At 48.7% G+C, this 26,560-nt stretch overlaps 1 protein-coding gene across 2 annotated transcripts in view; it reads left to right on the top strand.

The window, feature by feature from the left end:
- Window positions 1-17,431, top strand: part of MDGA1 (MAM domain containing glycosylphosphatidylinositol anchor 1) — a 143,713-nt gene extending 126,282 nt beyond the window's left edge. For both annotated transcript variants that reach the window (XM_048296991.1, XM_048296990.1), the window contains exons 16-19: window positions 837-971; window positions 14,725-14,855; window positions 15,844-15,952; window positions 17,084-17,431. In XM_048296991.1, coding sequence (XP_048152948.1) covers window positions 837-971; window positions 14,725-14,855; window positions 15,844-15,952; window positions 17,084-17,175 — 467 coding nt within the window. In that variant the 3' untranslated portion in view covers window positions 17,176-17,431. The remainder of the gene's footprint in view (window positions 1-836; window positions 972-14,724; window positions 14,856-15,843; window positions 15,953-17,083) is intronic.
- The last annotated feature ends 9,129 nt before the right edge of the window (window positions 17,432-26,560 follow it).

Genomic DNA, 26,560 nt, shown 5'->3' with positions numbered 1-26,560 from the left:
CAAACAGATCTCCTCAGTACCAAGCACAGAAGCATGAGAGAGCAGACAGGAGCTGCCTGTGGGGCAGAAGGAAGCCCCACCTATAGCTGAAGGAGACTGGTGTTATTTATTGCTCACGGTAGCTGTGCATGGAATACAGCGCTATCCAGTTTAGCTGGATATTACATCCTTCTTTCTGTAATAAGAGAAGTAAATTTATATGCAAACACATAACTTTGAACTCAGAAAAAAATGGGAACATCCAATGGCCAGCTGAGGAAATGGCTTTTCTCATTAGTGTTCAGTACACCAACCTGATTGAGCATTGAAAATGATGTTAACAAATTAAATGGCTAATCTGTTCCTCCTTGGGCTGTTAACAACTGCTTTGGTATTGTTCTCTTTAGACAACAATATTGTTTAGGCTAGATGTACCAAATCCTCTCTCCCTCTACTTGAGGCAAAGAAATTAGTCTGGAATGGTTTCTCTTTCTGGGGTTCTCCTTGCACAGTGCAGTCAGCCCTGAGGCTCCTTGTGCTGCAGCAGCAAGGCTCATTTTGCACCCAGACAGAGCATGTGCATGTTCAGGGGTTCACCTGCTATGTGTGCTCACAGCAGGTCTGCAGATGCCCATCTCTCCTGCTCATCCCTAAATACTGCTGAGGCAGAGGAGGCACTGCAGGCATCCTGCAAGTGTCTCTGGCCAGCATCACAGTGGGTGCAGAGCAGTTGGGAAGAGCAAGGCCATGTCCCACAGAGGAGGGGTGTTCTCCCAGCCGTGCTGGCATCCCATCATTTGGAGGAAGGGAGAGCCAGTGTGTGCTGCCTTTGCCCACCTTTCCCTCTCATTCTGCAGGTTATTACATGTTCATCGAGGCATCCCGGCCCCGGGTGACAGGAGACAAAGCCCGGCTCATCAGCCCCCTCTACAATATCACTGCCAAGTATTACTGTGTCTCCTTTTACTACCACATGTACGGGAAGCACATTGGTGAGTACCCTCTGGGGAGGGGTAAACCCAGCCTCATGTGGGCTCCTGGGGAAGATCTCCAGCCTCTTGCTCCAGCAGCTGTGCCTGTGACCAGCAATTCCAGAGGGTGGGAGTCCTACTCCAGGATTCCAAGCAACAGGGTGGGCTGCTGCTCTCAAACACTTGTCCTGCAGCCCAGCAGTGTCAGGGTTGTGAGGCTGTCACAGCCCATCCTTGGGGCAGCACCTTACAGCCAGTCTGTCCATTGGAGAGGAGAAGAGGCTGAAGGGGCTTTGTGGGACCAGAGAGCTCTGTGGAGGCTACAGCTATATTGGGGTGGGCAGGATGTGTGCTCCCCCAGCTGTGCCAAGGGGCTGCCTGCTCTGCCTGGCTCCCTCCTCTCACTACTGTAAGCCTTGAGTGCAGCGAGCACCACAGAAGCGCCTGGCACACTAATGAGTTTCCACATCCAGTCAAGGAGCAACTGCTAATTCGTCACCTCTTGATTATAATTTCATTAATTTGAATAATAGATGCACTCTTCCCACAGCACACAGGGTTATTAATCACCTGCTGGACTAGAGCCTGACTGAAAAATCAGGGCCCAGGCAGGAATGTGTCTGCCCTTCAGAAAGTGGGGTTAATTAACAGCTCTCTGCTCAGTACTGTAGATGTCATTGGGAGGGAACAGGCTCCTGAGTCTAGCCACGTCTCTGTGTACATGTGGCACGGCTGAGAGGTTAAAACTGCAAAATCTGGGCAAGGCTGAAACCCTGACACCATGGGTGTCAGGGCCTAGGAGCTGGACTGCAGTTCACTGAGCAGGTCTCCATCTGTGTCTGTGTTTTGAGGGTTCATATCTGCTCTCTGCACTTGGAATCGGGCTAGGTCAAAGGTGTTCTCACACACCTGGGTGTTACAGTGCGGAGACTGTAACACGCCTATATCAAACCAGGAGTCCCGCGGAAAAGAAATATATATGTGGACAGATTCTTGCCAGCTGTTTCAGAGATGTTTATTTCTCCAGCCGCATGGCCGGGGCTCTGCCCAGGAACTGTTCCAGTCACGGGACCAAGGGTCCTTCTGCCCGCGCAGGGAACACAAACCAACCAATGGGAACGAGGCTGAGCAGGGGCAGGGAAGCCCCGTGTCTGTGCCCTCAGGGCCCCTCTCCCAGGGCTACACGGCGGGGGAGGGACCCCGACACCTGGGTTCCGCCTGGAGACAGGCTGCTCCATGTTGTAGTTATGCCAGTAGTGGCAGGTTGCTCAGGCAGAGCACTGTCAGTGTTGGCTCACACCAGGTTTTCCTGGACTTGCTGGTCCTGCTTAGCTGACAGAGTCCAGCTGCTAATGCTCTCTGGTGAACTCGTGTTCCCTGCAGCTGGCCCTTACGGTAAGCCAGCTCTGCTGCCTAATGCCTGCACGTCTTCTCCTGGAGGCTCGGAAAGGGATCTCATTCTTTGATGAAGACTGGCCCAGACTGGTGGGAGATTAGCAAAAAAAAGATGTGGAGAGTGGAGGCCTCTTGCTTTTTTTCCTGTGTCATATTCCCAAGTTCATTTCACAGGTAAAGTAAAAGCTCATCAACACTTGCTTGATTTTGGAAGAGAGCTCGGTTTAACAGTTCTCTTGTGGTGGTTGGTCTGGAGATGGGGTGGGCTGGACATGACAGAGAATCAATTCATTACAGGTTTTTCGCTTTTAGCTTTTTAACTCTTTACTGATTTGCTCCATCCACAAATTACCCAAAAGCTACAGTGCCTCCCAAGACCTAAGAAAGCCTCTGAGTGCTATTTTCTTTTCCTCAGCTTCAGACACCTTTTATGTCTGTTGATTTTTCCCTTCATACCCAATGTTATGGCCCCTGCCTGATCCCTGTTCTCTTCTTGTTGTACAAAGGGGATGATAAATTTTCTGTGGGGTGGACAGACTCTTGAATGCTGAGGGCAAATTTTAAAATTAGACTGACTAGATAGAGACAGAGATCGAAAGAGAATGAAATGAGAAAAAAGTTCTTTTTCTCTTGGCCTGTGGAATACATTACTTGGTCCAGCAAACCCACCATGTATCTGTCTGCAAGTTGAAGCTCAGTTCCTTGATGCCAGGCTTGATGCCCTTATTGGCTGAAGTCCTCTCAGAGTCCTTAGGGCAAAACAAGTTTACTCAGCTCTTCTTCTTTAGCCCTGGCTTTGAGGAGGGTATAGGACTCAGTAGGACTTCTGCAAAATGAGGAGACAGGCCCTGCCCTCCCATCCATCTCACATATGCAACAATGTGAAGGTAAAGGTGGGCTTGCTCCAATCTGGAGCCATGCCTCACTTCCCATATATCTATCCCTGATGCCTGCAGTCACAGCCACAACCCCTGGCTCACCTAGTGCCAGCACAGTCCTGCCAAGCCAGGTGCCAGCAAGAGCGTATCAGATTGTTCCTGTCAGCAGACAGTGCCAGCAAGAGGGTGTCTCCCATCCCAAGCCTTTTCCAGCTCCATCATGGAGCAAACTGAAGCTCTGTCGCTACAAAAAGTAGCTGTATAAAATCCCGACATTTATTTATTTTTTTAATAACCCTTTTATTACCTTTTTTTTCCCCCACTACAGAACTTGAAAGCTGGTTTACTCTCACAATTTGACTATAAAATATCCACAGCCATCCAGGCAAATCTTCCCTGGGAGAGTTCCCAGACACTACTCGTTTATAATAGATATGACGAAAGAGAGAAACGGAATACAAATGCACTGGTTGTAGCCATGATATAAAATATTCAGTGACTAGCAGAGCAGGACGCTGTTGAATATCTCTCAGCTGATGAGAGAGCAGGATGAAGGGGAGCTCCCTGGAGGCAATTCCCATTCTTCTGAAGTTATTTGGTCATCTGTTTTTCTTCCTCTGGCCACCTCTGTAGCAAGCATTCACATTGCCCTATGATCCTGCTAGCCCCAACACAATAATCAGGGGGAGGGGAAGAAAAGAAATCCCGTTTCCACAAGGCATTCAAGAACGAGGGTGTCTTACGTGTGGCTGGCATAGAAATACCAAATGAGGCTCAGTTGGTTGAAGCCCAGTGCTAATGATGCCATGGTCATGGCATCAATCCCCATGTGTGCCATTCACTTAAGTGTTGGACTTGATGATCCTTGTGGGTCCCTTCCAGCTCAGAATATTCTGTGATTCTGTGTTTCTGAGGAATTGCTTGCTTTCTTCAGGGGAGGAAACTAGTGGTGGCAGCTAGCAGCTATTCGCCAAGTTCAAAAAAGCCTCTTTGCCAGGTTGGCTGGGTGAGTCAGCATTGCAGCTTGGAGCAAATCCTCAAGTCCTTGCTGCAGCCATCAGACTCCTCTTCCTCCCTTCCCAGGGGCTGCCTGAGAGGGGGATGCTTTAAGAGGACAGTTTCCCTGACAGACTGATTCGACCACAGTGCCCTGCCACCTTTCTCTCATGCCTCCTAACTCAGTGGTCAGCCAGGTTATGATCTGCATGGCCTCCTGCTCACTGCTGGATGCTCTTGCAGGCCCTGCAGCAAGACATGTCTTCGTGGTCAGGTGGCAGGATGAAGATTGCTGAGAGGGACATGGAAATTTCAGCCACACTGAATGGAGAGTTAAGGGTGTGATTATTCCAGTGCTGACACAGACCTTACCTGACCACCCCAGCTAAGTCTGGTCTATGTATAATCAGGATACGAAGCTTCCAATAAAATTGTAAAGTACTCATTGCTGTCTACAGATTCTTGAGGAGGGAAGGGGGATGAAAGGTGCCAATCCATGGTATCCAGTGACAGGATGCATGGGAATGGTTCAAAACTACATCAGGGAAGGATTAAATTTCTTTATTGAACAGGTGGTCAGACACTGGAATAGGCTTTCTAGAGAGGTGATCAAAGTGGTCAGGCAGTTGGACTAGTTGGTGGTTTTAAGTCCTTTCCAACTTTTCTTTCCCTTCACTTCCCTTTTGGTTTTTTCTCTTCTACTCTACTCTAAGATCCCATGAGGGACAGTGCTGGGGACTGATTAAGAAGGATTTTGGTTCTGAGTCACTGGAAACAATGAGGCCAGATCAGATCTCTTGCCACAGCATCTGTCAGTTCAAGAAAGCCATGGCTGTTTCACAGAGGGAACTGGGTTGTGGGCAGGCCACCTACACAGGCAGTGTCACCACTGCTGCTCTCCTGCTGAGGAGGAATCACAGGTCTGGAAGGCCTGCCAAACTGAATTGCTTCTTTTCTTGTCCAACTCAGATCAGACAATCAGTGCAAAGGCGTGTCTAAAAGGCCATGGTAGATGATCACACGTAGGAGCTCGTGGGTGCCATGTGGCTTCAACTTGTTTCTGACTGGTGACAGTAGTCAGATCACACAGTCAGGTCACACCGATTGAGAGGTACCAGTTACGTCCATGTAAAAGCAGCTTGAACCACAAAGCCATCATTTTTTAAGATTCAACATCATAGCTCCCTCGTTCCTACCCAAACTTTGTTTATGAACACAGCACCCTGCCACTGCACAGTAATGCAGGTGGCACCCTGGAGGTAGCTGCATTCTTTTGGATACATAGTTTGCCTCATATAGAAATGTGTTGTTCATTAAATCCATGCCATTATCTCCAATGCAATAACTACACAGTAGAGATTACGTCACTGGATTGATTGAGGGGAGGCTGATTTTCCTAATGAGTATGATTCACTTCCCTCTAGACTCTTGAAAACAAGTTGCGGTTAGAGTTAAGTGAACAGTCTGTAATGAAAAAATGTATTCAACTTTTTAATACTCATTCTTTTTCCACTTATTCAGATGTGTTCTTGGCTTTAGTCATTCCTCCATCAATAAACACGTATTGACTAATGAAGAGATCCAGCACCTTCCTGTGGGCTGTGGTATGGACCCTTTGGATAGACTGTGGCCTCTTCTAGTAGTATCTGCATGGGTTTTTTGGGAGGTTAGTCAATTACCATGATCATGAGCAAAGATTATAAACACCTAGCAAGGAGACCATGTATTTGTAAAGTGTCATTCAACCTTTGTAAGTTCAATACAGTGGCTCTGAACCAAAGACAGATGAAGTCATTGTTTTTTCTAAAGAATTCAGTGAGTTTCTAAAGAATTCTAAAGAATTGAGTGAGAGGCATAGATTTAAAGATTATTAAGACCCAATGGTATTGATACATCATCTAATCAAACTTCCTGCATAACCAAGGGCAGAGAATTCCCTTCAGTTACTTTTGCTGGAGCCCAGTAAATCCTATGTGTCTATACCTTCATTATATGTTTACTTATAAAGAGCACAAACAGCATGTTTGATAGGTAGGATTGAACCATCCCTAAGCCAAAGAGCTTGACATCTAAAGAACACATGGAGACGAGGGAAGGGTGTTCAGGTGTGGATTGGCTACACGTCATTTTTATTCCACAAATGTTGATGCAGGTATTCTGTTTAGTACCTTAAACGGGGGTTCACTGCCTTTCCTTGCCCCTCACTAAAAAGGAATCACTGAATCAAGTTCCCAGTGCAGATAGACACTGAAATGTTGCCTTCTTCAAAAGCCCTCTTCTGTCTTGCTAGCTGAATGTCTGATTGCTTTCCTGCCGCAGATTTCATTGGCAAGGCTGTCGGAGCACAGATTGCTGGCACCCATTCATTTGCAGATGCCCTGAATCCCGACAGATTTTCTTTGCTCCTGATCACCTGATTGGAGACACAGTTACTCCTCTGGTGGACAGTTGCTGTGATCTCCCCTCCTGCTGAATGATCAGCAGAACATCTTTCCATTCAGACTTTAATCACAGCAGCATCCCTGTGCAAAGTTTAGGAGCTGTAAGGATACACTGCAACCTGATTATCTCCTGAGACATCAGGTGTTGCATCAATTATTCAGACTCTGAAATTGATATATACAAAACACAACAGACACTTAAGAGGAAACAGGAGCTCTCAGAGTATATCCAGCTACTTCTTTAGCACTCCCTTGTCACTCTTCTATTCTCTCCATAGACCATTAATTATTTCACTGTTGGTCACTCCAGGTGCACATCTGGACACCCCCCTGGGTGCTCTGACAGAGTAAAGGCTGTGGGGCCAGAGTGCAAAACTATGATACACACTTGTGCATCCATCGTAATCTGTATTTGAGCTTCAACCAGGCGTGATTTTGTAATGTATCCCAGAAAATCAAAGAAATGCTCCACAAGTGTCAGTCACCACCATCACTTCCAGGAGTGATTTCCTCTCCCAAAGAGAGCTCTGCAGGGGTGACAGGCACGCCAGCACCTGAAGGAATTTGCGGTTGCAGATTTGGGGTATCACAGTTTCAGCTAGTCGCCTTGAAGTTTTGTGGTGCAAGTACGGCAGGCACGAAGTGGGAAAAGAGTCTCTTGCTATAATGCATCCTGACTCTAAGCTGGGTGCACAGCCTGCTCTAACAAACAGCCTTCCTGCAGCAAATCATTTCCAAGGCCTGAACCATTCATCCTCGCACATCTCCCTGGGTCAGGCAGAGGATGAGGCCAGAGAACAGCTTTTGAGTGGTGTCCTCAGTTCAGCAGGAAGAATATGTGATCTCAGCTGCTCCTTCCTCTGTCTCGCTGGCTTCAGCATTGCAGTAAAACAGCCCATCTGCTCCAAGCCCTGCAGCTGGGCAGCTGCCCTGTGCTTGGCTCCCGGGACTGAGACACCGCAGACAGGGTGATGATGGGGAAATAGGAAAATTGTTAATAGGGATAGTGAAGAGACAGGCAAGATTTTCCTCAGCATAAGTGCATCTGTGTCTGCGGGGTTTTTGTCAGGAACCCTTCCACACACATCACTTGTGTTTTGTGGGCTCTGGGAGGCTCCCTCCTCTCTTGCTGAGGTCTTTTCAAAGCCTGCCCACAGAAGGGAGACAGGCAGAGTCCCGTCTGGCTGTTGTGCTCTTTTAGACCTGGTAGTGTCTATGAAGCAGACTTTGTTTCAGCTCGTCGGGGAGTGCTGAGCACAGTGCGTGCTCTCAGTCTGAGAGCTGAGCACATGAATTCCATAAAGGACCCAGCTGTCTCTGGTGCCAAAGATGAAAGGGCCTGTTATCAAAGCTGGGAGGAGAGAGAGCATTGCCTGAAGGCATCTGGGCATGTCACGAAACAGAGGGTGAACAAAGAGCAAACAGACCTCGCAGCTGAACTATGGTTCACTCTGCTTCTTGAGTCTGCACAATTGGTGGGAAAAGTTGCCTACACATGATCTCCTTCTTGCTAGGTTTATCATACTCTCATTTTTAATGGTTGGACTTGATGTTAAAGGTCTTTTCCAATGTAAACAATTCTATGATTTTCCGCCAGGCTGGCCTCTCCTCTCTGAGGTAGTACCCAGCACTTCTGGGGACCACGAGCTACAGCAGGAAAGAGGGAAGGAGCTGCCCCCATCGGCATCATCGAATCCTGCTTGCCAGCAGCTGCACAGAGAAATGAAGGAGAGCATCCATTTCCCTGCCAAGCACCTGGAGCTCCCCCTGCCCTGCCTGAAGCTGAGTCACAGGCAGCACTGGGCTCCTACACAGCCATGGCCCCAACAAGTGACCAGCTCTGAATTTACCCGAGTCACCTTCCCTGTGCCATCTCTCTGTTCTGGCTGCATATTGGATGAGCCTTTGTTCTTCTGAGATTGCATAAATTTAACATTGTGGAGCATGGAGATCTTTCTTCTCCCTCTTCTGAACTTCTTAAACCACATCCTGTTGTCCACAGAGAGAAAGCCTCTTACTGGTCACAAACAACCTCTGAGGGAATTTTCCATGAAAAGGAGTGTCAGGATTTTGTTCCATAAACACAGTATCAAAGATGGAAGTCTTGTATCATTCATCTTTCTATGCTAACAGTTTCTCTAATTAGACTGGCGGATCAAATGAGCAAAGGAGCTCAAGCATAGCTCCACTGCGAGTCTGCTCCTGCCATATCACCATCTGCTCTCTGTGTACACAGACAGGTGGGGATATGCTGGAGAGAAGGAGCTATAGCTGTAGCTTGCCTGCCATTCCTCATCACGAGACAGCCATGACAGTACCACTGCACTTACCCCTCTGTCTGCAGGGCCCAGGTCCCCCCTGCCCAGTGTGTCTCTCCAGGGGTCCATCCATATGTCCACTTTGCCTTTTTAGAGTGTTGTTGCTTCTCTGCTGGTACATTCCCTCCATCCTGAAATTCCTGTACATGCCAGACTAGTCAGATAGATAGTGATGGATCATAGATCAATCTGTGCAATTGGTGTAGCTATGTCAGGGAATATTGCTTCAAGCCCAGCTTCATTTGATGGTGGTTTAGGAGGTCAGAGGTGGAAATGTGTTTGTTTCTTCGGGTTTTTGAAATCCACAGTTAGCTCCAAAGAAAATTCCCTGTAGCCATATATAAGTAATTTTCACAGGTTTGCTGTAGGAGAAACATTGCCAATCAAAACTTACCTTATTGCTGTTTATATCCCCAGAAAGTCCTAGACACAGCAGGAAACAGGAGGCTTTGATTCCCCTGATTCCTTTCTCCATAGCCTCCCTACTGTACCGAAGCATGGAGTGTCCCACAGCAATCAGCCAGCTGGCAGCACAGGCCAAACATTCTCCATGCCCAATGCAGATGTCTTAGGAGTAGAGGTGGGATTATGGTGCTTTCCAGACTGATGAGGATGAGCTCTCTGAACCCTCCTGCTCTGGAGTTAGTGAAGTGTGGCTGCAGAAACAGGTCTGTGTAGTGACCCCATGACTGCACAGAGGGGACCCTGCACACCAAGCTGAGAACAGTGGAAGACATTTAGAGATGAAGTTCTCTGTAGTCAGGAGTGGAAAGCAAGCCCAGAGGCTTTAATTGTCTTAGTCCTCATATGTTAATGTGTGAAGCATCCTGAGAGACTGTGAATGAGTAAATACATCCTACCATGGCACAAAGACAACTTACATTCCTAGAAATTATGAGTCAGTACCACTTGGTGTTATTTCTGCTTCTTTATCTGTGCTACAATTATTTTTCCACCCTCTGCTTTCTAGCTCTCAGAGCAGTAACTTTCCCCCCAGCTCTGTAACCAAGAACACCAGCCTGATGCTGACTGCTATTCATTAACATCCCTTTAAATGAGAGAGGGAGAGAGACCTGTGTTTGTTGTGAATATTATAAACAGTAATAGATTCTTTCTGGAGACTGTCATTTGCTCCTGGGATTTGCCTGCACTAAGCTTTGGGCTTTTAGTTTCTGATCAGCGGCATTAACATTAAACACTCAAAGAAGTGCTCAGAGCCCCTGTTGGAAATGTAAGAGCTCTTTTCTCCCTCGATTGGTTTTAGCCCTCATTTTGGGTCTATGGGTGACTCTGCTAAGCTGTGTAAGGTCTAAGTCCTCTCCACACCATGAATCTCTTTCTAGGTACTGGATATCTCTTGTAATCAGTCAGCTTCCTGTTTCAGTCTGTCTTTCCTGCACTGGAAATGCCATGGGAATTTCCATGGGGCCTTTCAGCCCTGAATTCCCAGGTGGGTGCCAAATCTAAACTGGAGCTGCAGCCAGGAATTCTCATCAATAGGTGGTCTCCTGAAATTGCCCCGTACTGGAGCAAGGATCTTACAGAGTGCAGCAGGCAATTGCAGTGAGACCAGGCTGTGTGCCAGCTCATGGCTGTGGATCCCAACAGCCTTCCCTAGCCATCCCACAGAGCTCTGCTGCACTTGGCATGGTACCCCATGTCTCAGTGTGTAGTGTCATCCTCCCTTTGCTTCCTGACTACTCCAGCTGCCTGCCTCCCATCCTGAGCCATGTAAACTGAGCTGTTCCTTAGCCTTTTCTGCACCCCATCATTTTGCATTAACTCCCCAAGAGAACTCCTGAGGAAACCTCTACCTTCTCTGCCATCCCATACCGACTGTGCTGGTGGTCCCTCCCTTACAGACCCTGCCTCCCTCCTGCTGCTGCCTGTGCCAGCTCTTCTGGATCTACACTGCAATTCCATGTGACAGTGAAGTTCTGTCCTCTGGAAACTGAGTGAAGACCTTTTTTTGTTGTGAGAAGGTAACATTTAAAAGGCATCCCTTGGGTTACTCTATCTGGAAGCCCAGCTGGTCTTTTGTGTGAGTGCCACTCTTTTGAAATGCCAGCTCTGGTCTTCAAGGCAGACAGCAGAAGGTACAGCTGGCTCTCTCTGTAATTGATTCCTCCTCACTCATCACTGGCCTTTATTCTCCCTTTTGATTGGGAAGAAGGAATAATGCAGATTACAAGACAAATGCGAAGATTGCCTTGCATGGGAAGAGTTAACAACAGGATTGCTGGTGTCCTGGGATTTCTCTTTTGTCTGTCTGTCTCTGGTCAGCTGGAGAGATATAGCAGCAGATAGGTGGTCTGTCTTTTTGTGTGCCTCACCAGCAGGTGTCCTTAGGAAATGCCAGGCCGGGGAGATGGGGAAGGGGCAACAAGGAGAGAAATAGGTAACAAAACTGCCCAGCTGGCTTTGGACTCGGATACAGGAAAGCAGGCATGATTGCAGTATGAAACCAGGCAAAAAGGGGTGACTGCAGCAACTGGCACTGGAGAACATCCCAGATGGGCCTTTCTCATCTCTGCTGATGAGGAGTTGGAGAGCAGGTCATGCTTTGATTCTTCTTCAGTTTGTAACCACTGGAAAGGAGGATGACTTGGAGATTCCCATAGTCCAAGTCTGCAATATTTTATGGCTCTGCCTAGAGCACAGATCTGGAGGTTCATTTACAGGTACCTCCATCACAGGCTACGTGCCCTTAACTTGACTGGCAACTGGTGGCAGACTGACACATGGTGGAAGGGAGTAAAGTAGAAGAGCTACACAAACAGTAACATCTACAACCCCGTGGTCTCAGTTCAGATGGGATAGAGGTTTCATCACTGTTTAAAGTCCAGGAGTCTCTGCCATGTCTCCCAGAAGTATATTCCCAGTGACAGTGTTACTGGAAAATGGAGGTCTGTAGTTCCTTCCCAGACTCAGGGAGCCTCTGTAACTTAGCAGGGATTGCAGGTAGGGCTGTGAGACCTGGCTGCCCTTCACAACTCTCACTGATTTCTAAGACAGTCATGAGTGTGCTGCTCCTCTGTTTCGACCTTCAGTTTTCCATGTGTAGGCAGGAGTAGCGAAACACTGCATGTTGTGAGTAGATAAGGGAGCTTCCTTTCCAATTGTAAACAATTTGAAGAATGCCTGCTCATATTCAGTATTGTTGTATTAGGGAATTCAGGTGCCAAAAGGTTGTTTTTCCTGAGGCTGCAAGGACATGGAGCTGTCAGCCAGGATGTGCTCAAGCTTGGTTTGGGTTTAGGCCAGGCATTCACAGCCAGTGCTTTGGAGGCACTAATTTGCATTCCAGATGCTTCTCTGGGTTTCTTTCTATCTTGCCTTTGCTTTTTTTCTAGGGCATCAAAGTTCGTTTGCTGCGTGATTTGTCCCAGTGCTGGCTACTCAGCCAAGCTATTGTGCAGCAAATCCTAGCTACAAGTCCCCAAATGAGGATAGAATAGACAATGGTTGTTTTTAATCCTTTCTTGCTAGCAGCTTTATATTAATTCTTCATTTGCTCTCAATCCCTCACCTCACCGGCCCTGGTGTCTCTAATTAGCTGCTCTGAACACACTCCTGTTGACATTGATCTATGGGGTTATGTAGTTCCTGCGTGAGCTGTCAGTTTGGACAAGGGGCTTCATGAGGACTAGGTATCCTTAGAGACACTTTCCTTCATAGGAAGCTGCTGAGGGCAGGGAAGATGCCAAGAAACCAGCAGCTCAAAGCTGGTTTTGCCAGAGACTCCTGTAGTGACTTCTCTCATCTGTAGCACTGTGTTTCCAGGAGGGAGGTCTCACTGACTTGGATCCCCCAAGGTTGTGCAGTGACAACTGGTCTCAAGGGAGAGAGAAACAAGCTATTTTTGTCCTTATCCTGGGTTGTGGTGTGCATCCCAAACCGGGGAACCACCCGGGAAGGGGATTGGATATGCTGTCTATGTCCTGTCAGGCCTTCATCTAGTTTTCTCAGCTAGCCTTACAGTTAATGCTTCTGAATATTTCCAGTCAATAATGTGCCTTCTATCCTCTTTTCACTAAATTATATACATAGTTCATTTTTTTAACCTTTTCTTGTAAACCATTCACTCAGAATCTAAACATTTCATCATCTTTATTATGCTCTGAACTCCCTGTGATGTATCTCTCATTCTCTGACAGCCAGGCACTTGATGGGACTATTTCCAGGTCCCTGTCCTTCATACAGTGCCCCTAAGGTGGATGTGCCAAGAAAGAAGGATTTGGGGGGATCATGTAGGAGGGAGGTTATATATATATGTTTCCCTGCCTCTTCCCCTGACCTCTTTCTGCTGCTTCTCCAAAGGGTGTACCCATGTGGGAGTGCAGCATCCCAAGTGCAGACAGACTACAGATGGCTAAGTAAGGGTTACTATTTCCATCCCACTCTCAGGTGTAATATATCTGTGTATGGAGACCAGAAACACTGATGAGCAACAGCATGACTGGAATTGTGATTGATTGATTTTCTGAGAAAAAAAAAAAGTGGTTCAGGTCAACCCTGATTGAATGTTTAAAAATGCTTTTTTCACTGAAGCAAAAAAGGAAAAGAAGTAATCTGAGGGCATACTAACAAAATGCTGCAGGAAGACAAACTGAGATGGCTTCATGTGTGGGTGGAGGGTAGGAAGCTGTGACACTGTTTTCAAAGTGAGAACTGGAAATGCTTTGAGATTTGTTGGCTTTGGTTTTGGTTTAATGATAGACAAAACCTTTTGGGAATTGCTTTTTTTGAAAGAACTTGAAGTTGGTGTTGATTCACAGGGTCTTTGTGAACCTCTGAAAACATGGGGCTGGGATGATACCAGGTGGTGTGGAACAGGCAGTGCTCTCTGGTGCTTCAAAGAACAGCTGCTCACCCCAAGGCTGCTCCCAGGGCAAGTGGTGGATGAGGACACTGGTCATAGTTCCGCAGCTGATGGCCAGGGCCAGGGCAGGGAGAGCCCTGTTAGCTGCATTGCATATTTCAGGTGCCAGTGGTCAATGGCGGGAGGCAAATATGTGTTCTGGGCTCCCATTTCATTTCAAGTGAAATGTAGAGAAATTAGCAGGATCCAGCAGAAGGGCATCAGGCTGGTCAAGGGCTAGGAGCAGAAGTCCTTAGGAAGAGAGGTTAAGGGAGCTGGACTTGCTCAGTCTGGCAAAGAGGAGGTTGCTATCAGCCCTTGGCCTCCAACTGCTTCAAGGGCAAATTCAAAGATAATGGAACCAAAATCTTTTCATAGTATTAAATTATATGATAAGGAACAGTGGCCTCAACTGGTAGTGCTGGAGGTTCATGCTGGACAGTAGGAAAACTTGGTTCCCTCAGGGAAGTTCAGGACTTGGCCTGGCAAAACCATGCTGCCCTCATGTAGAGCAGGAGACAGCTTCAAGCAGGAGGTTGGATGGGATGCCTCTGGAGGTCCCTGGCATTTCTGCCACCCTCTTGTCGTGCCACCCCAGCCATGCTGCACACTGCTTCTTCCTCATCCCATCCCTTTTTTTCTGGGTCTGTGCTTCCCTAGGAAAGGCCAGGTGGATGAAACGTTGCCAGTGGCACTTATCCATGAACACAGGAGAAAGCTGGCTCCCTTCAGAGATGACCACTGGGGCTGTGCAGGCTGTCCCTGAGCCAGCTGGGGCTTACAGCCATGGTTCAAGGCTGAGCCCAGAGCTGTGCCAGGAGCCAGCCCAGCAGGCAGGCTTGGCTGCCTGCCCCAGCATGCCAGATCCCAGTTTCTCTCTTCCAGGCTCCTTGAACCTGCTAGTCCGCGTGCGGAACAAGCGAGCCATCGACACCCAGGTCTGGTCCCTCAGTGGGAATCGGGGGAACATGTGGCAGCAAGCACATGTGCCCATCAACCCACCCGGGCCCTTCCAGGTAAGCCAAGCCCACAGTCAAGGAGCCACCTGCACTGTCCTCTCTGTGTGCTATGGATGTAGAAGATTTCCCAGCAGACATCTTCCTCTGTAGCACAGGGGCTGGTGGGGCACAAGGCAGGGTACTGGGAGCTTTCATCCCCCAGGGTCACTGGGGCAAGGCAAAGGCTTAGTGGATGCACAGAAGTCAAATCCACTTCTCTCTGAGGTTTTAATGTGCAAGCATTTAAAAATTTATGTGCATCAGTTTGGCATTATAAATTTTCTGGTTATTGCTGGTCTGGAAACTGCTTGTCAGAGAGCTCCTTTTGGTGCCATGACTGTGTGATGGACAGGTTCCTCAGTGCTGAGCAGCTGGGGGGATGCTGGCCTGTTGGTGTAAAGTGACTGAATGCTAGAGGTTTCTTCTAGCATGTGCTGCAAGAGCCCACCCTCGCTGTGCCCCTTGCTTAGGACTCTAGGAGCACTTGTGAATATGAACTGGGCACTCTGCATGTACTCATCGAGTTGTTCATGTGTACCCAGGCAGTGGGCTGCATTTATGGCTGAGGTTGTTTCCCAACAGGCTACTTCGCTCTTGTTGGGTTGTTTGTGAGAGCTGCTCTGTACAGGCTGGTAGGTTGTGGCACTGTGGCAAAATGCCCAGTGTGCTTTTGGATACTTCAAAATAATAAATAAGAATGTAGTTACTCTTGCAAGTCCTGTTCAGTATTGGTTGGCTTGTTAGAGCAGGGCACATAATAAAGCAGAGCTCTAATGCTTACTTATTACTGCACAGATGCTCAGCACAAAGAGATTGGTCCCATAAACAGTGGGATCTGGCTTTCCAGATCCTGTGAATACTGGAGAAACAGGAAGGAAATCATTCTCCTGGGGATCTGATAAGACCTGGTCTGTGTCCTGCTCACCTCTGCAGAGCCCTGCAGTGCAGGAAGGGCCTTCCACAACTGCAGCCTCACACTGGACTCTCTCCCATGCTCTGCTTGCAGATCATCTTCGAAGGTGTCCGGGGCACGAGCTACGAGGGGGACATTGCCATCGATGACGTCACTCTGAAAAAGGGAGACTGTCCAAGGAAGCCAATTGGACCGAATAAGGGTGAGACTGTGTCTGCCTCAGAGGCAAATGAGTTGGTAGGAGTGCATTCACAAATGCACATGCTAGGGATGCACAGCTGATTCCAGAGCACACTGACGTGTTGGTGGGACCCAATGGGATGGTTGACTCCACTAGCAGAAGTCACCAAAGGAGCTGTCAGACTCGTGGACTTGTTCTTTAGAGTTGAGAGTTAGCAAGAATCAAAGGAACAACCAGGAGGTGTCATGCCCAAGAAGCTAAAGGACTTCTGCAATATCTCATTTCCTGGAAACTCTAGTTATGGAAGCTTTGAAAAGGGAAAGACCTTCTGCAGGCTTTAATGGCCTCCGTAGGGTTAAGTCAGTCCTTCTCCCGGGAAAAAAAATCTGCTCTTTGGGGCGTGGGACAAGGGAGGGCTGTGCTTCTTCCCATTGCCATCTGAGCATAGATGCACAGCCAGGCTAAATCCCACCAGCCCCTTTCCAGTCCATCCCCATAAACTGATGCCAGCACTGCAGTAAGGGAGAGAGCTCCACTCTCACTAAGGTGCACCAAGGGTTGAAGCCACAGCAAGGTGTGTGTAAGCAGTACGTAGCCATTGGGTGGGAATCACCGGTGTGCCATGTGCCCTAGTCCTGCCTGTGCCCTCGATAACATGCCTCAGGTGGGCTGGAGAGCAGATGTTTGGAGTATGCAAACCAGAGCCAGACAGGAACTTGAGAGCAAGGTTCAGTTTGGTTTATTTATTTTTGAAGCAAAAAAACTTTCAGAGTAAGAGTCACTTCTGGCAATTTTCTTAACTCTGGAGGTGAAGGGGGAAACAAAGGTCAGAACACTGTAAAATTTTCTTAATTTTAGGTATGGTTAAAGATCTCTTTTAGCCTAGGATGTAACCATAACAAAATGAGAGTATTTTATTTGACTCAGGTTGAAAGTTCTGGGGAAGAAAGGAGAATTAGATTTCAAAAGTGTCTAAGATTCAACCTTTTCTCCAGAGTTAGTTTTGGGGAACCTTGAGAACGTCCAGGAAAGGCTCAAAGTGTCTTCCAAAAGATCAGGGAACTCTCTGTGGTTCAGGGTGGGAGAAGACTTGTTTGATGAGATCTGTATCTGTCCCATCACTAATTCTCTTTCTCCCTTCTTGGCTGGCAGCTGTTGCTCTTCCAGGAAGTGGTGTCCCAGCCCTGCACAGCCCTTGTCTTTGTGGCCCATTGACTTTCTTCCTTTACGTGCTGCTCAGATGATGGCAAGCGAGCGCTCCTGTCTTCGGACCAAGACATTCCTGCTCCTTTCCTACTCAGCCACCTTTGCTCCTCTTCCTCCCCTCCTCACTGGCACACCAAAGTGTCCATATGTTACCAAAGACTGACAGGCATGACCACGCAAAGGGATCTGGTTCAGAACTGGAGCACTCCTTGAGAAAGTCATAATGTCTATAATTTAAAAATAAAGACAAAACTTTTTTTAAAAAGCACGTGCACGAGAGAGAGAGTGAGAAAGAGAGAGGAAGGAAAGAAACACACCCGGAGAAAAGAAGGAACGAAACACAAAAAATAGGAATGAAGAAATGTGAAGAGCAAATGAAGGAAGGAAAAAAACACTCCATGTTTCCTTGGGAATGTCAGACAGGGCTTCCTCAGGGAAGTGGGAACTTGTTTTAAACAAACAAACGAAAATATATTAAAGCACAAATTTCTACCAGAACAGTTACCTTCTTTACTGCAGAGCCCACAGCTTAGTGGATGATATCCTGCAGTACTCCCCTTGTCTCCTCATGCTTTCCCGCTGGCTGGGGCTGCCCCGCCCCGGCTGCAGCTCCCTGCAGTAGCACCGGCCTCGTCCGTGGGGCAGCAGCCGCCCCACGTGCTGGCAGCCAGAGCGCCCTGCCTTGCACCGCATGTGCTTCAGTGTCTCCATCCATCCACATCTTCCAGGCTCTCACGTGTTTAATTGCCCCCAGTGTGGTTTGCTTCGGCCTTTCCCCACCACTCTGTGCTTCTCACCCCCCAGCCTGAAGAAGATGGAGTAAGGAGGAGACCAATGACATGGACCACGCTGAGTGGTGGAGAAGTCCAGGCTGGATCCAGCTGCAGCACTGGCCTCTAAGAGCCTCTTTCTGTCCCTCAACACTCTTGCTGGGTAGGGAGCAGGTCTGAGCTGCAGACAGAAAAGTCTGGTCTCTGTGGGGCTGCGGGATGGGGTGTGATGGGATGGGTCTGGAAGGGTGGAGCAGTTGCACATTGGCTTCCCCCTGTGAATTTTGGAATGATGACCGCCTCAGCCCTATACCCAGGATTGCTTCTCTGCCTGTATTTCGTTACCTATTTATTTTGGGTTTTATTCCATTGCTTAACTTCCTCCACCTCAAGTTTTCTGGATTATGGGAAGAGTCAGGCATTTAAACATTCTTCAGCCAGACAGCAAGTCCTGTGCCCATGACCCAGCCCCCGGGCTCGCAGTTCAGGCAGTTCCAGTGCTGCCCTCTCACCTCCTGAGGCCTTTCTGCATGTACAGTGAATTTGCTGCAGGGTGGGCAACGGGTGGCTACAGCATTGCTGCTCAGGGTGGCTGAATTTTGTCAGTACATGCAGCCACACAGGCACTCAGCTGCCACTGGGAAGGCAGTGGGCAGAGGAGCTGAAAGGTGAAACAGGCAGGAAACTGCTCCAAGAAGGATGGAGGCAGGAAACTGGCCCAAAAGAGAGGGTTATGCTGAACTGTAGCCCTGTTTGCCACTGAGGAACAAGGGAGCAGGGATGGGGGAAATTCACCTTTTTCCTGCTGGCATCATGAGTGGGTAAAGCTGGTGTTTCTCTCTGCTGCAGACCTGTAGCAGGTCTGGCTAACCTCTTCAAAGTGGAGGCACACACTGTTCCAGGGGAACCCCCAGGAGAAGGATTTGCCCTCCACCAGCCAGACAGGAGCTGTGATAGTCTTGTTGCATCTGGAAGCAGCTCTGGGCATGAGTTACCTCCCTGCACAGGGCAGAGTTAGCCCCATAAGGCTGTGAATCGGGGTTTACTATCCCACTCTGACAATTAGTTAAGTAGGACTCTTCCTCCTAAGGGGCACCCCATCCAAAATCCCTATCTGGAGCACCACAGATAAGATAGCTGTCTCACTGAAGACCCAGTACCCATGGCTCCTTACCCATTTCTGATGAATATATCAGCTTCTCCAAGACAGCCATGCTTGTCTGAAGTCACCTGAATGTGTTATCTGCCTCCTGCATTGCTCAGCTTCCAGCCACAGCTGGTGCCTCATTGCCTTCACTGATGGAGGGGGAAAGCTCTTAACTCCCAGGAGATCCGGCCACCATCAGAGAGAGAAAGGACATCAGCTCTAAGGGACAAGGGGGCCTTCTTCACAGGAGGCCTTGAAAGAGAGTGGGAGGGGATGATAAAGGTCTCCCCTGCTTGTTTTGCTTTTCTCCATTTCGAAGAATTGGGACTGTGTCTTTTCTGTCTTCACCCCTCCCTCCAGAGCCCAGACCTCAATCACAGTGCACATTTGACCAGGAAACCCGCAACTGTTGCCCAGGGCCAGACAGTGTCATGGTTGCAGTGGCTGCCAAGCACAATTCTGTGTCTTGCTGTCTGTTGCCATTTTCATGGGCAGCCAGTGCTGCCCTTCTTTAGGCTGAGCTCTTCCAGTCCTGTGCTCTTCCTTTCCTCTGTGCTTGTTGGCGGTCAGAAGACACCACCCCGCTCCTGGTGAGAGTCCACTTTCACTCCCAGGAGAGGCACAGTGCTTTCCAGGGGCCCTTGGGAGCTTCACAATGGTTCCTGATCTGGCAGCAGCAAAACATTTTTGTTCCATTGCTGGTTCCAGGAGGCTTCTTCTGGGCAGGACAGGAATGCTTCTCCATCGGTGAGAGATAGCCCAGGGCAACCATCTCACCTTCTAAGCTCTGAGGCTGAGGCCAAGACCCCTTGTGGGTTTCTTCTACTGACTGCTTAGCCCAGGTTGCACAAGCACCTGGGTTTTGCTGGTGTTTAGTGGGCATCGGAGGTGCTGTGGGGCTGGGGAGGTGCAGCCTGAAGGTTCAGGATGATGGACCTGTGAGGTGAGTGCCAGCAAAGGGGCACCACACTTCTAGAAAGGAATGCCTGCAGGGAGGGAGTCCATGCCCTGTTGCTAACTCCTGCGAGGAAGGATGCAAGAACCTCACCACACCAATCCATGGCACAGGGGGCAAGAAGCCTTTTGGTGGCTGAAGGTCCAGGGCAGAGCAAGGAGGTTGCTCCAGACAGAGGTGAAGCCTTCTGCTGTCAGGTGTCCATCAGCTTCAGTAAAAGTCTCAGGAAGCCTCTCCCCACTTAGACCTCTGCTCTTTTATCTCCAGCTAGAAAGCAGCTGCTGGTGAGTTTGGGGGAAAGTCATTAACCCAAGTGCCTCTGCTTGTCAGAAGTACCGAGGACAAAAGGAAAGACCTCATTTCCCTGATGTGCAGATGTGCTCAAAGAGGGTATCAGAGGAAGGAGGCACTTCAGCAGCAAGGATGGAAGCTGTGCAGTGATGGGGTGGAGGGGAGGCAGGGTTTCTCCTCTTTGAGGATAGTGGTATTTGTGGCTTACTACCCCATGCTTGAGGGGCAAGTCTCCTTGTGGTAGTAATGCATCCCAGGTGAGATATAAAGCCATGCTCCTTACGCCTTCCAATTAAAGATCCCTTTGCATTTTTCACAGTGTTCTGGCTAAATTACAGTCCTTAAACTTAATTACTGTTTGTCATCTTAAATACATGTTGCAGTCCCAATGTTATGTTTCTCTTCCTGATGTTTTATGTTGCTCTGTGCCTACCAAGTAGCTGCTTTATTCCACTCCAGAAGTGGCTGCATTTCAGCAATGGTGGATATTATTCCTGTATATAGTATGTAAGTCCCTGCAGAAGAAAAATGCAATATAAATTTAAGAGACTGCTTTTATTTACAAGGAGACCTCTGCTTGGTAGTTGTAGAAATACATTAGGAAGAATGCTGTGTGGGTGTTAGCCGATATGTACTCGATTTCATTTTTTTCAGGGTATAAAACAGGAAATATGTGAGTGTGCAGGCTCCTGGGTATAAGTTGTAGATATTAGAAGTAGTGAATGCTACTGTGTAGTTACAAGTGGGGCTTACAAAGAAACTTACGTTTGAAACCTCTTTTTGTAGTTGTTCATTGTATTCTGAAAAATATACTTTTTAATTATAATTTTCTACAGTTCAGTGCAAGTCCAAATAACAGGTCATCCACAGAACGTTAATCCATGGCTTTTAACAATATGAACATCAATTCCTACTGTTGCCCTGAAATGCATTTCCTGGCTGGTAATAATAATAGACTATTTTTCTTCCACAAAGATCAGCCACTGGAAAGCAACTGACCTAATATGTTCCATTGGATCTGGAGTTAAGTAATTAGGAACACCTGAGTGCAACTCTTCCCAGCTGTATGGGAGTGAAGAAATTTTTCATGTATATGAAAAACTTTGCATGGTGCACAAATGGTTTGTGGGACCTCGTGGGTCCCTTTCAACTCAGCATATTCAGTGATTCTGTGATTGGCAGACATGCAGAGCTGCTCCAGCAGAGCTGCACGGCGTGCTGCCTGGAGAACAGCTGTAGCAACAGTGATAGGGAGCCCTTCTTCTGGGAACAAGTTTTGTTCTGGAAAGAGATATGGTAGCAATCAGGGGAAAAGTAGCGGGGGCTTCAGATATTTAGGCTGGTAATTCTTTTGCAAAAATAATTTAGAGATGTGTGAATGAGTGTAGTAAATACGATACACATTGTATTTTATTCCCTATTGCTATTCAAAGTATTGAAATTTACTTTCTTTGTATAAAAAATCCTGTGGGTGCACTACTCCAGAATTACAAAAAAAACCCCACTTTGCTACTCAAAGGAGAACAGAGTCTGGATTCCTCCTCCTCAGCCTGTCCCTATCACTCTGTGCCAAGAAGTGCCCAGCTTTGGGTTGGTGCCGGGTGCTTCTCAGCCTGGGAGGGGCCAGTCAGTGGTGCAGGTGGGAGAAGCATCCCTCCATCGCTGCCCTGAGCTGTGTCTCCAGTGAGAAGTGGTCCCTGTGCAAGGCACTGGCAGGAGCAAGCTCTACTCCCCATCAGCTCTCAGAGAGGCCGAGGCAGAGAGCTCAGGGAGATGCTGCTTCAGGATGTTGCTGTCTAAGTCATGTTTGTCTGTCAGCACCATGCAGAAATCCATTTTTTCTGGAAATGCTGCAGCACCCCTTTGCCTCCTGGGTGCCTTTGGGTGGCCTAGCAATGGCATGGAAGGACATGTGACCATGGGCTCTGTGCCTCGAGCTGGGTGCGGTGGGACACAGTGCCACAGCACCTACTGGTGCCCAGCTCTTGCACCCAGGAAGAAGGGCTCTGCTTTTCAGTGAGGACAAGCAGTTGCATTGTGAGTATTTCCTGTGCAAAGGATAGGCCTTCTTGCACTCCTGGCTTTGGCAGAGACCACTTTTGGTCCTTTAAACTGCCCTGATATCTTGTCTTTTCCAGGCTGCCCTCAATGCGTGTGCATCCCTGTCACAAGTGTGCAGCAGCAGGACCCTGTGCAGGCTGTTGCCATAATTTCTATTTGCTTTGGCCCAACTGATAACTGCTCATCCTGAAACAAAAGGCCTTTGCAGAAGAAAAATGCTGGAAAGCTCTGGATATTGCATTTTAACGGGACCAAACTTACACTCCATGGTAATAGCTGGCAGCTGTTGGTTTCCAGCAGGGAGCTGAATAGCCTTGGTACACGCAGCATCCCAAATGATAGCTGTGATATATGTGTGTTTTCAGTACTTCCCTTGGGAGTAAGACACATGTCCGTTTGGCTGACTATCTGCCACCACCTAGCACACCACAGGGGATTTTAGGGTCTTCTGATGGCTACTTACAGTCTGGTATGGTCATATCAGACCACTTGCGCCCTGGAGGCTTTAAACATCCCAAGGAGCACTGCGGGACAGCCTAGGGCCACTTTCGACCAATCTGCCATTCTAGAGAGGGAGAGGATGCAGCTTGCAGGGAACTGTAGTCTGTTGCAGGACAACCTCTTGGCCATGGAAAAGCAGTGCCATCCCACTCCATCTTGTCTGAGATGCATGCCTGACATCCAGACCCTGTGATTCAGGTGCGTGCACAGTGGCTTTGCCATCAAGCATCTTTTCTCAAAAGGAGAGAGAGCTCCAGAGACAGACAGCAAGTCAGCAGGGCTTGCTGTGTTCCTCCACTGTGTGGCTGCAGGGGATGGGGGCTCGGTCCAGATCACCTAGATCTGCTCTGGCACCTTCTCCATCTTGCTCCCTGCAGCCCTGGCAAAGCCTGAGGGGCTGGTGGGGCTGCCTGGATGGTGGTGATGGAGCAGGAGCACTTCAGGGCATGTGTTTTCTCCATCAGGAACCTCATGTGGGTCATGTCCTGGCTTCATCAGAGGCAAAGGAGGGTTCACAACAGCCCCATGAGTGGCTGAAAGGATGGAACAGAACTTGGTTGTGTTCTCTGGAAAAGGAGAGAGGAAAAATGAGCTCCACAGTGCATTGTCCTTTGTTTCACTGATGGCAGGCAGAAGGCTCTAACTGCAGCTGCTCAGATGCTGGGCAAGGAGACTAAACAAAAGTCCTGAGACCAGATTTCCCAGTAAAATACACTGGTCCAGCTCCAGATCCTCAGCACATCTGTGCATGAAGAAGCTGAGCAAGCCACTGTCCTGATATGGGTGATCCCTCAGGAAAGCTGCAAAGGGCTGGTCCCAGCTTATGAGCACTGCCCTTCTCTCTGCTGCCTTTCATGGTGGGGGTTTTCCAGCATGGAGCAGAGAACAAGGGGAAGGGAGAGGGGAAGATGCTCTACTGTTGTAAAGGTAGAGCTGGGTGATCAGAGGTTTTTGTAGAGAGCTGTTCAGGTCTGTGGTAAATCCATGTTTTGCTTGCATTTGCTGTGGCCTATAAACCATTTGCTCCTGTAGAATGAGACAAAATTTTGTGCTTCCATTAGTTGTTGTTCTAAGAGGAAATTGGGCTGTGAATGTTTGACTTAGAGTGAGACTTTTTTACCCCCAGGATGGCCTAAAGTATAGTGTCAGTATAAGACAGGGCCAGCTGGACAGCTCTCATACAGTGCCAGTCCCCAGGCAGTGCCAGCACCCACAGCTCGTAGTGATGGATGTGCTTTATGCTGTAATGGCTGGGCCCTTGCCTGAAGCTTTGAGCCAAGTGAAGGGTATCCATCTGCTCTGCCACCCACGTGCACCTGTCCTGTCTGCCAGCCAAGTCTGTAGGAAGATAAAAGCCCCACTGCTGCTGCTGCTGTTGGCCAGTGGGGGTCTGCTTTGGCTGGGGGAGATGGGCTCTGGTCCTGCCACTGAGGCAGTTTCAGTTTGTAAAGCCCAGCTGTTACAATGGAGAGATACTCGGAGATCTTTAGAAGTTGCATGACCATGGCAAGCCTCAGTTCATCGGCAAAGGCAGGCCCTGGGTAGGAGCTGGAACATGCCAGGTGTCAGCAGTCCTGCTCTGCCACTCTGAGTGAGCTGCAACTCCTTTGCTCTCAGTGTTACAGCAGCTCAAGGCTGAGCCCAAACTAGCTAAGAGCAAGTGCAACCCCACTTCCTCATCTACACTGTGGCCTCTGCAGGCAGGCACCAACTGGTTTTCTTTCGGTGACCCTGATATGTAATATGGTGCTGAGCTGAAGCTGTTTCCAGGTGTTGCTTGCACTGTAGGTCTTCCACTGGTGTTTATCTTAGCAGCTTGTAGAGGGATCAAAGCTAAAAGCTGCGGCGTGGGTGTGTTGCAGCTGCCAGAAATGCAACAGGAAGGAGACAGGACTCAAAACCCCCTTTTGGAGGTGGAGTCCCCACCTTTCCCTTCTCCCCAGTCCATGCTCCAACCACCTTCAAAGGTGGGGCATTTGGTATATCTTGTCTCACTGGGCCTTGTTCTCAAGAACAAGCTGTGGGTGTCAGTAAACAGAGCGACAGCCAGGCTGTAGCAGCATGGTCAGCTCAGGCAGCACCTAGATAGGGCTGAGAGGAGAATATAGATACCATTCTGTCTATAAAATGCCACAAGCATTGACTGGGATAGTATTTGGGTCTTTTGTATGGGTAGCAGCACGTACTACACAGAGACTGGGCAAGGGACTGGTGAGCACTAGACATTTCTCTGGGAAAATTCAGGTGCTGATGAGGGAAGGTATTTACAGACCTGGCACAAAGAAGCTTTCCTGTGCACATAGCATCCTGAGACAAGAAGACTCTCAGAGTTTGCTGGAGGTGACCTTTTCCTCTCATCAAACCTTGTTTGTTCTTCTCTGCTGCCCATCCCCAGCTTCTCAGTGCATTAATGTAATTGTTGGTGTTAAAGCTGGGTAAAGTGGCCTAGTGTCAGTGCTTTCAAATAGATGAATTTGGCCTGTTTTCCAGCTTTTGGGATCTTCTAGATGTACCATCTCATCCCAGGGGGCTCCACAGCATGCATTCATCTCAAGACATTCCCTAAAAGCTGTGAATGCTACAGATATGTGGCTCTTCTTTGTGGTTTTGGTCACAGCCCTTGCCTGACAGCATGGAGACAATCTCTAACCTCTAGATGGAATGGAAAATTGGGTGCCAGCATGGTATTACTTGGGTCCTTTTTCCCGGTCAGAGCCATCCTGCCTGTATCACAATACGCATAGCAGAGGAAAGGGGCCGTCATCCAAGATGCAATTGTCTCATGGGGAAAAAACTCTGACATCTGCCTTTGGCCAGAAGTGAGCATCAGACAGTGATTTCCACACTCTTCCTCACTCCATACCCCTGCTCTTTACTTACCCTCACCAAGTGTTTCATTTCCAGCCTGGAGAGACAGCAGCAGACTTCATCCCTGGATCCCATAGAAGGGGATCACACCAAAATCCCGTCCTCAGCTTCTGAGGTGCAGGGAGAACCAGCTCAGGCCCAACAGTGAGCCACTTCAGTGGGATCCAGTTCCAGTGGGACTGCGTCGCCACACACTTCCAGGTCACCAAGGCCAGTAGAAAGTGTTCATTGACCTGACAGAAGTGTTTAGAAACGGCCCCCCAAATGGAGCAACAGACAAAGTCAGTGTGTTTGGGGATACTGTGGAGGAGGGAGGGGGGTCCTCTGGTGTCTCTTGGGTTTTTTGCTATCAGTGTCCTAGGTGGGGATCCTGGGACAGAGCCTCATTCTCCACCAGCCTCCCTCATCGCCACCACGTCTTGTCCCATCCCCACTCCACATCTCATAGAGTGCCATCACCACCCCTGAGTGGAGCTGGGACCCTCTTGCCACCATGATACCAAGCCCTCCACAATGTTAAAAGCACAAAGCACAAAGGGACTGAACTGAACCTTTTAAACAGGGTGAGATGTTTCACAAGCATTGCCTCATCCACCACCTCCCCCCAGCCCCGATGCACCCGCCGTGTAACCTATAGACTCTCAACGTGGATTGTTTCATTCAAATAAAGCTGCAGTACTCGAGTGGGTGAGCCTGCGTGTCCCTTTTTTGTGGGGTCGGGGTGACAAGGGGCAGCCTGCAAATGGTGCTCACAGTGGCTGGAGCAGCGAGGAGATCGTATTGCTGCCCAGCACTGAGGCATGTGCCAGTGTTTGACCCTGAGTCTTCCC

The sequence above is a fragment of the Corvus hawaiiensis genome, chromosome 3 (genome assembly GCF_020740725.1).
Source record: "Corvus hawaiiensis isolate bCorHaw1 chromosome 3, bCorHaw1.pri.cur, whole genome shotgun sequence".
Taxonomy (NCBI): Eukaryota; Metazoa; Chordata; class Aves; order Passeriformes; family Corvidae; genus Corvus; species Corvus hawaiiensis.
Note: the sequence above shows the minus strand (reverse complement) of the source record. Positions and strands in the feature narration are given on the sequence as shown.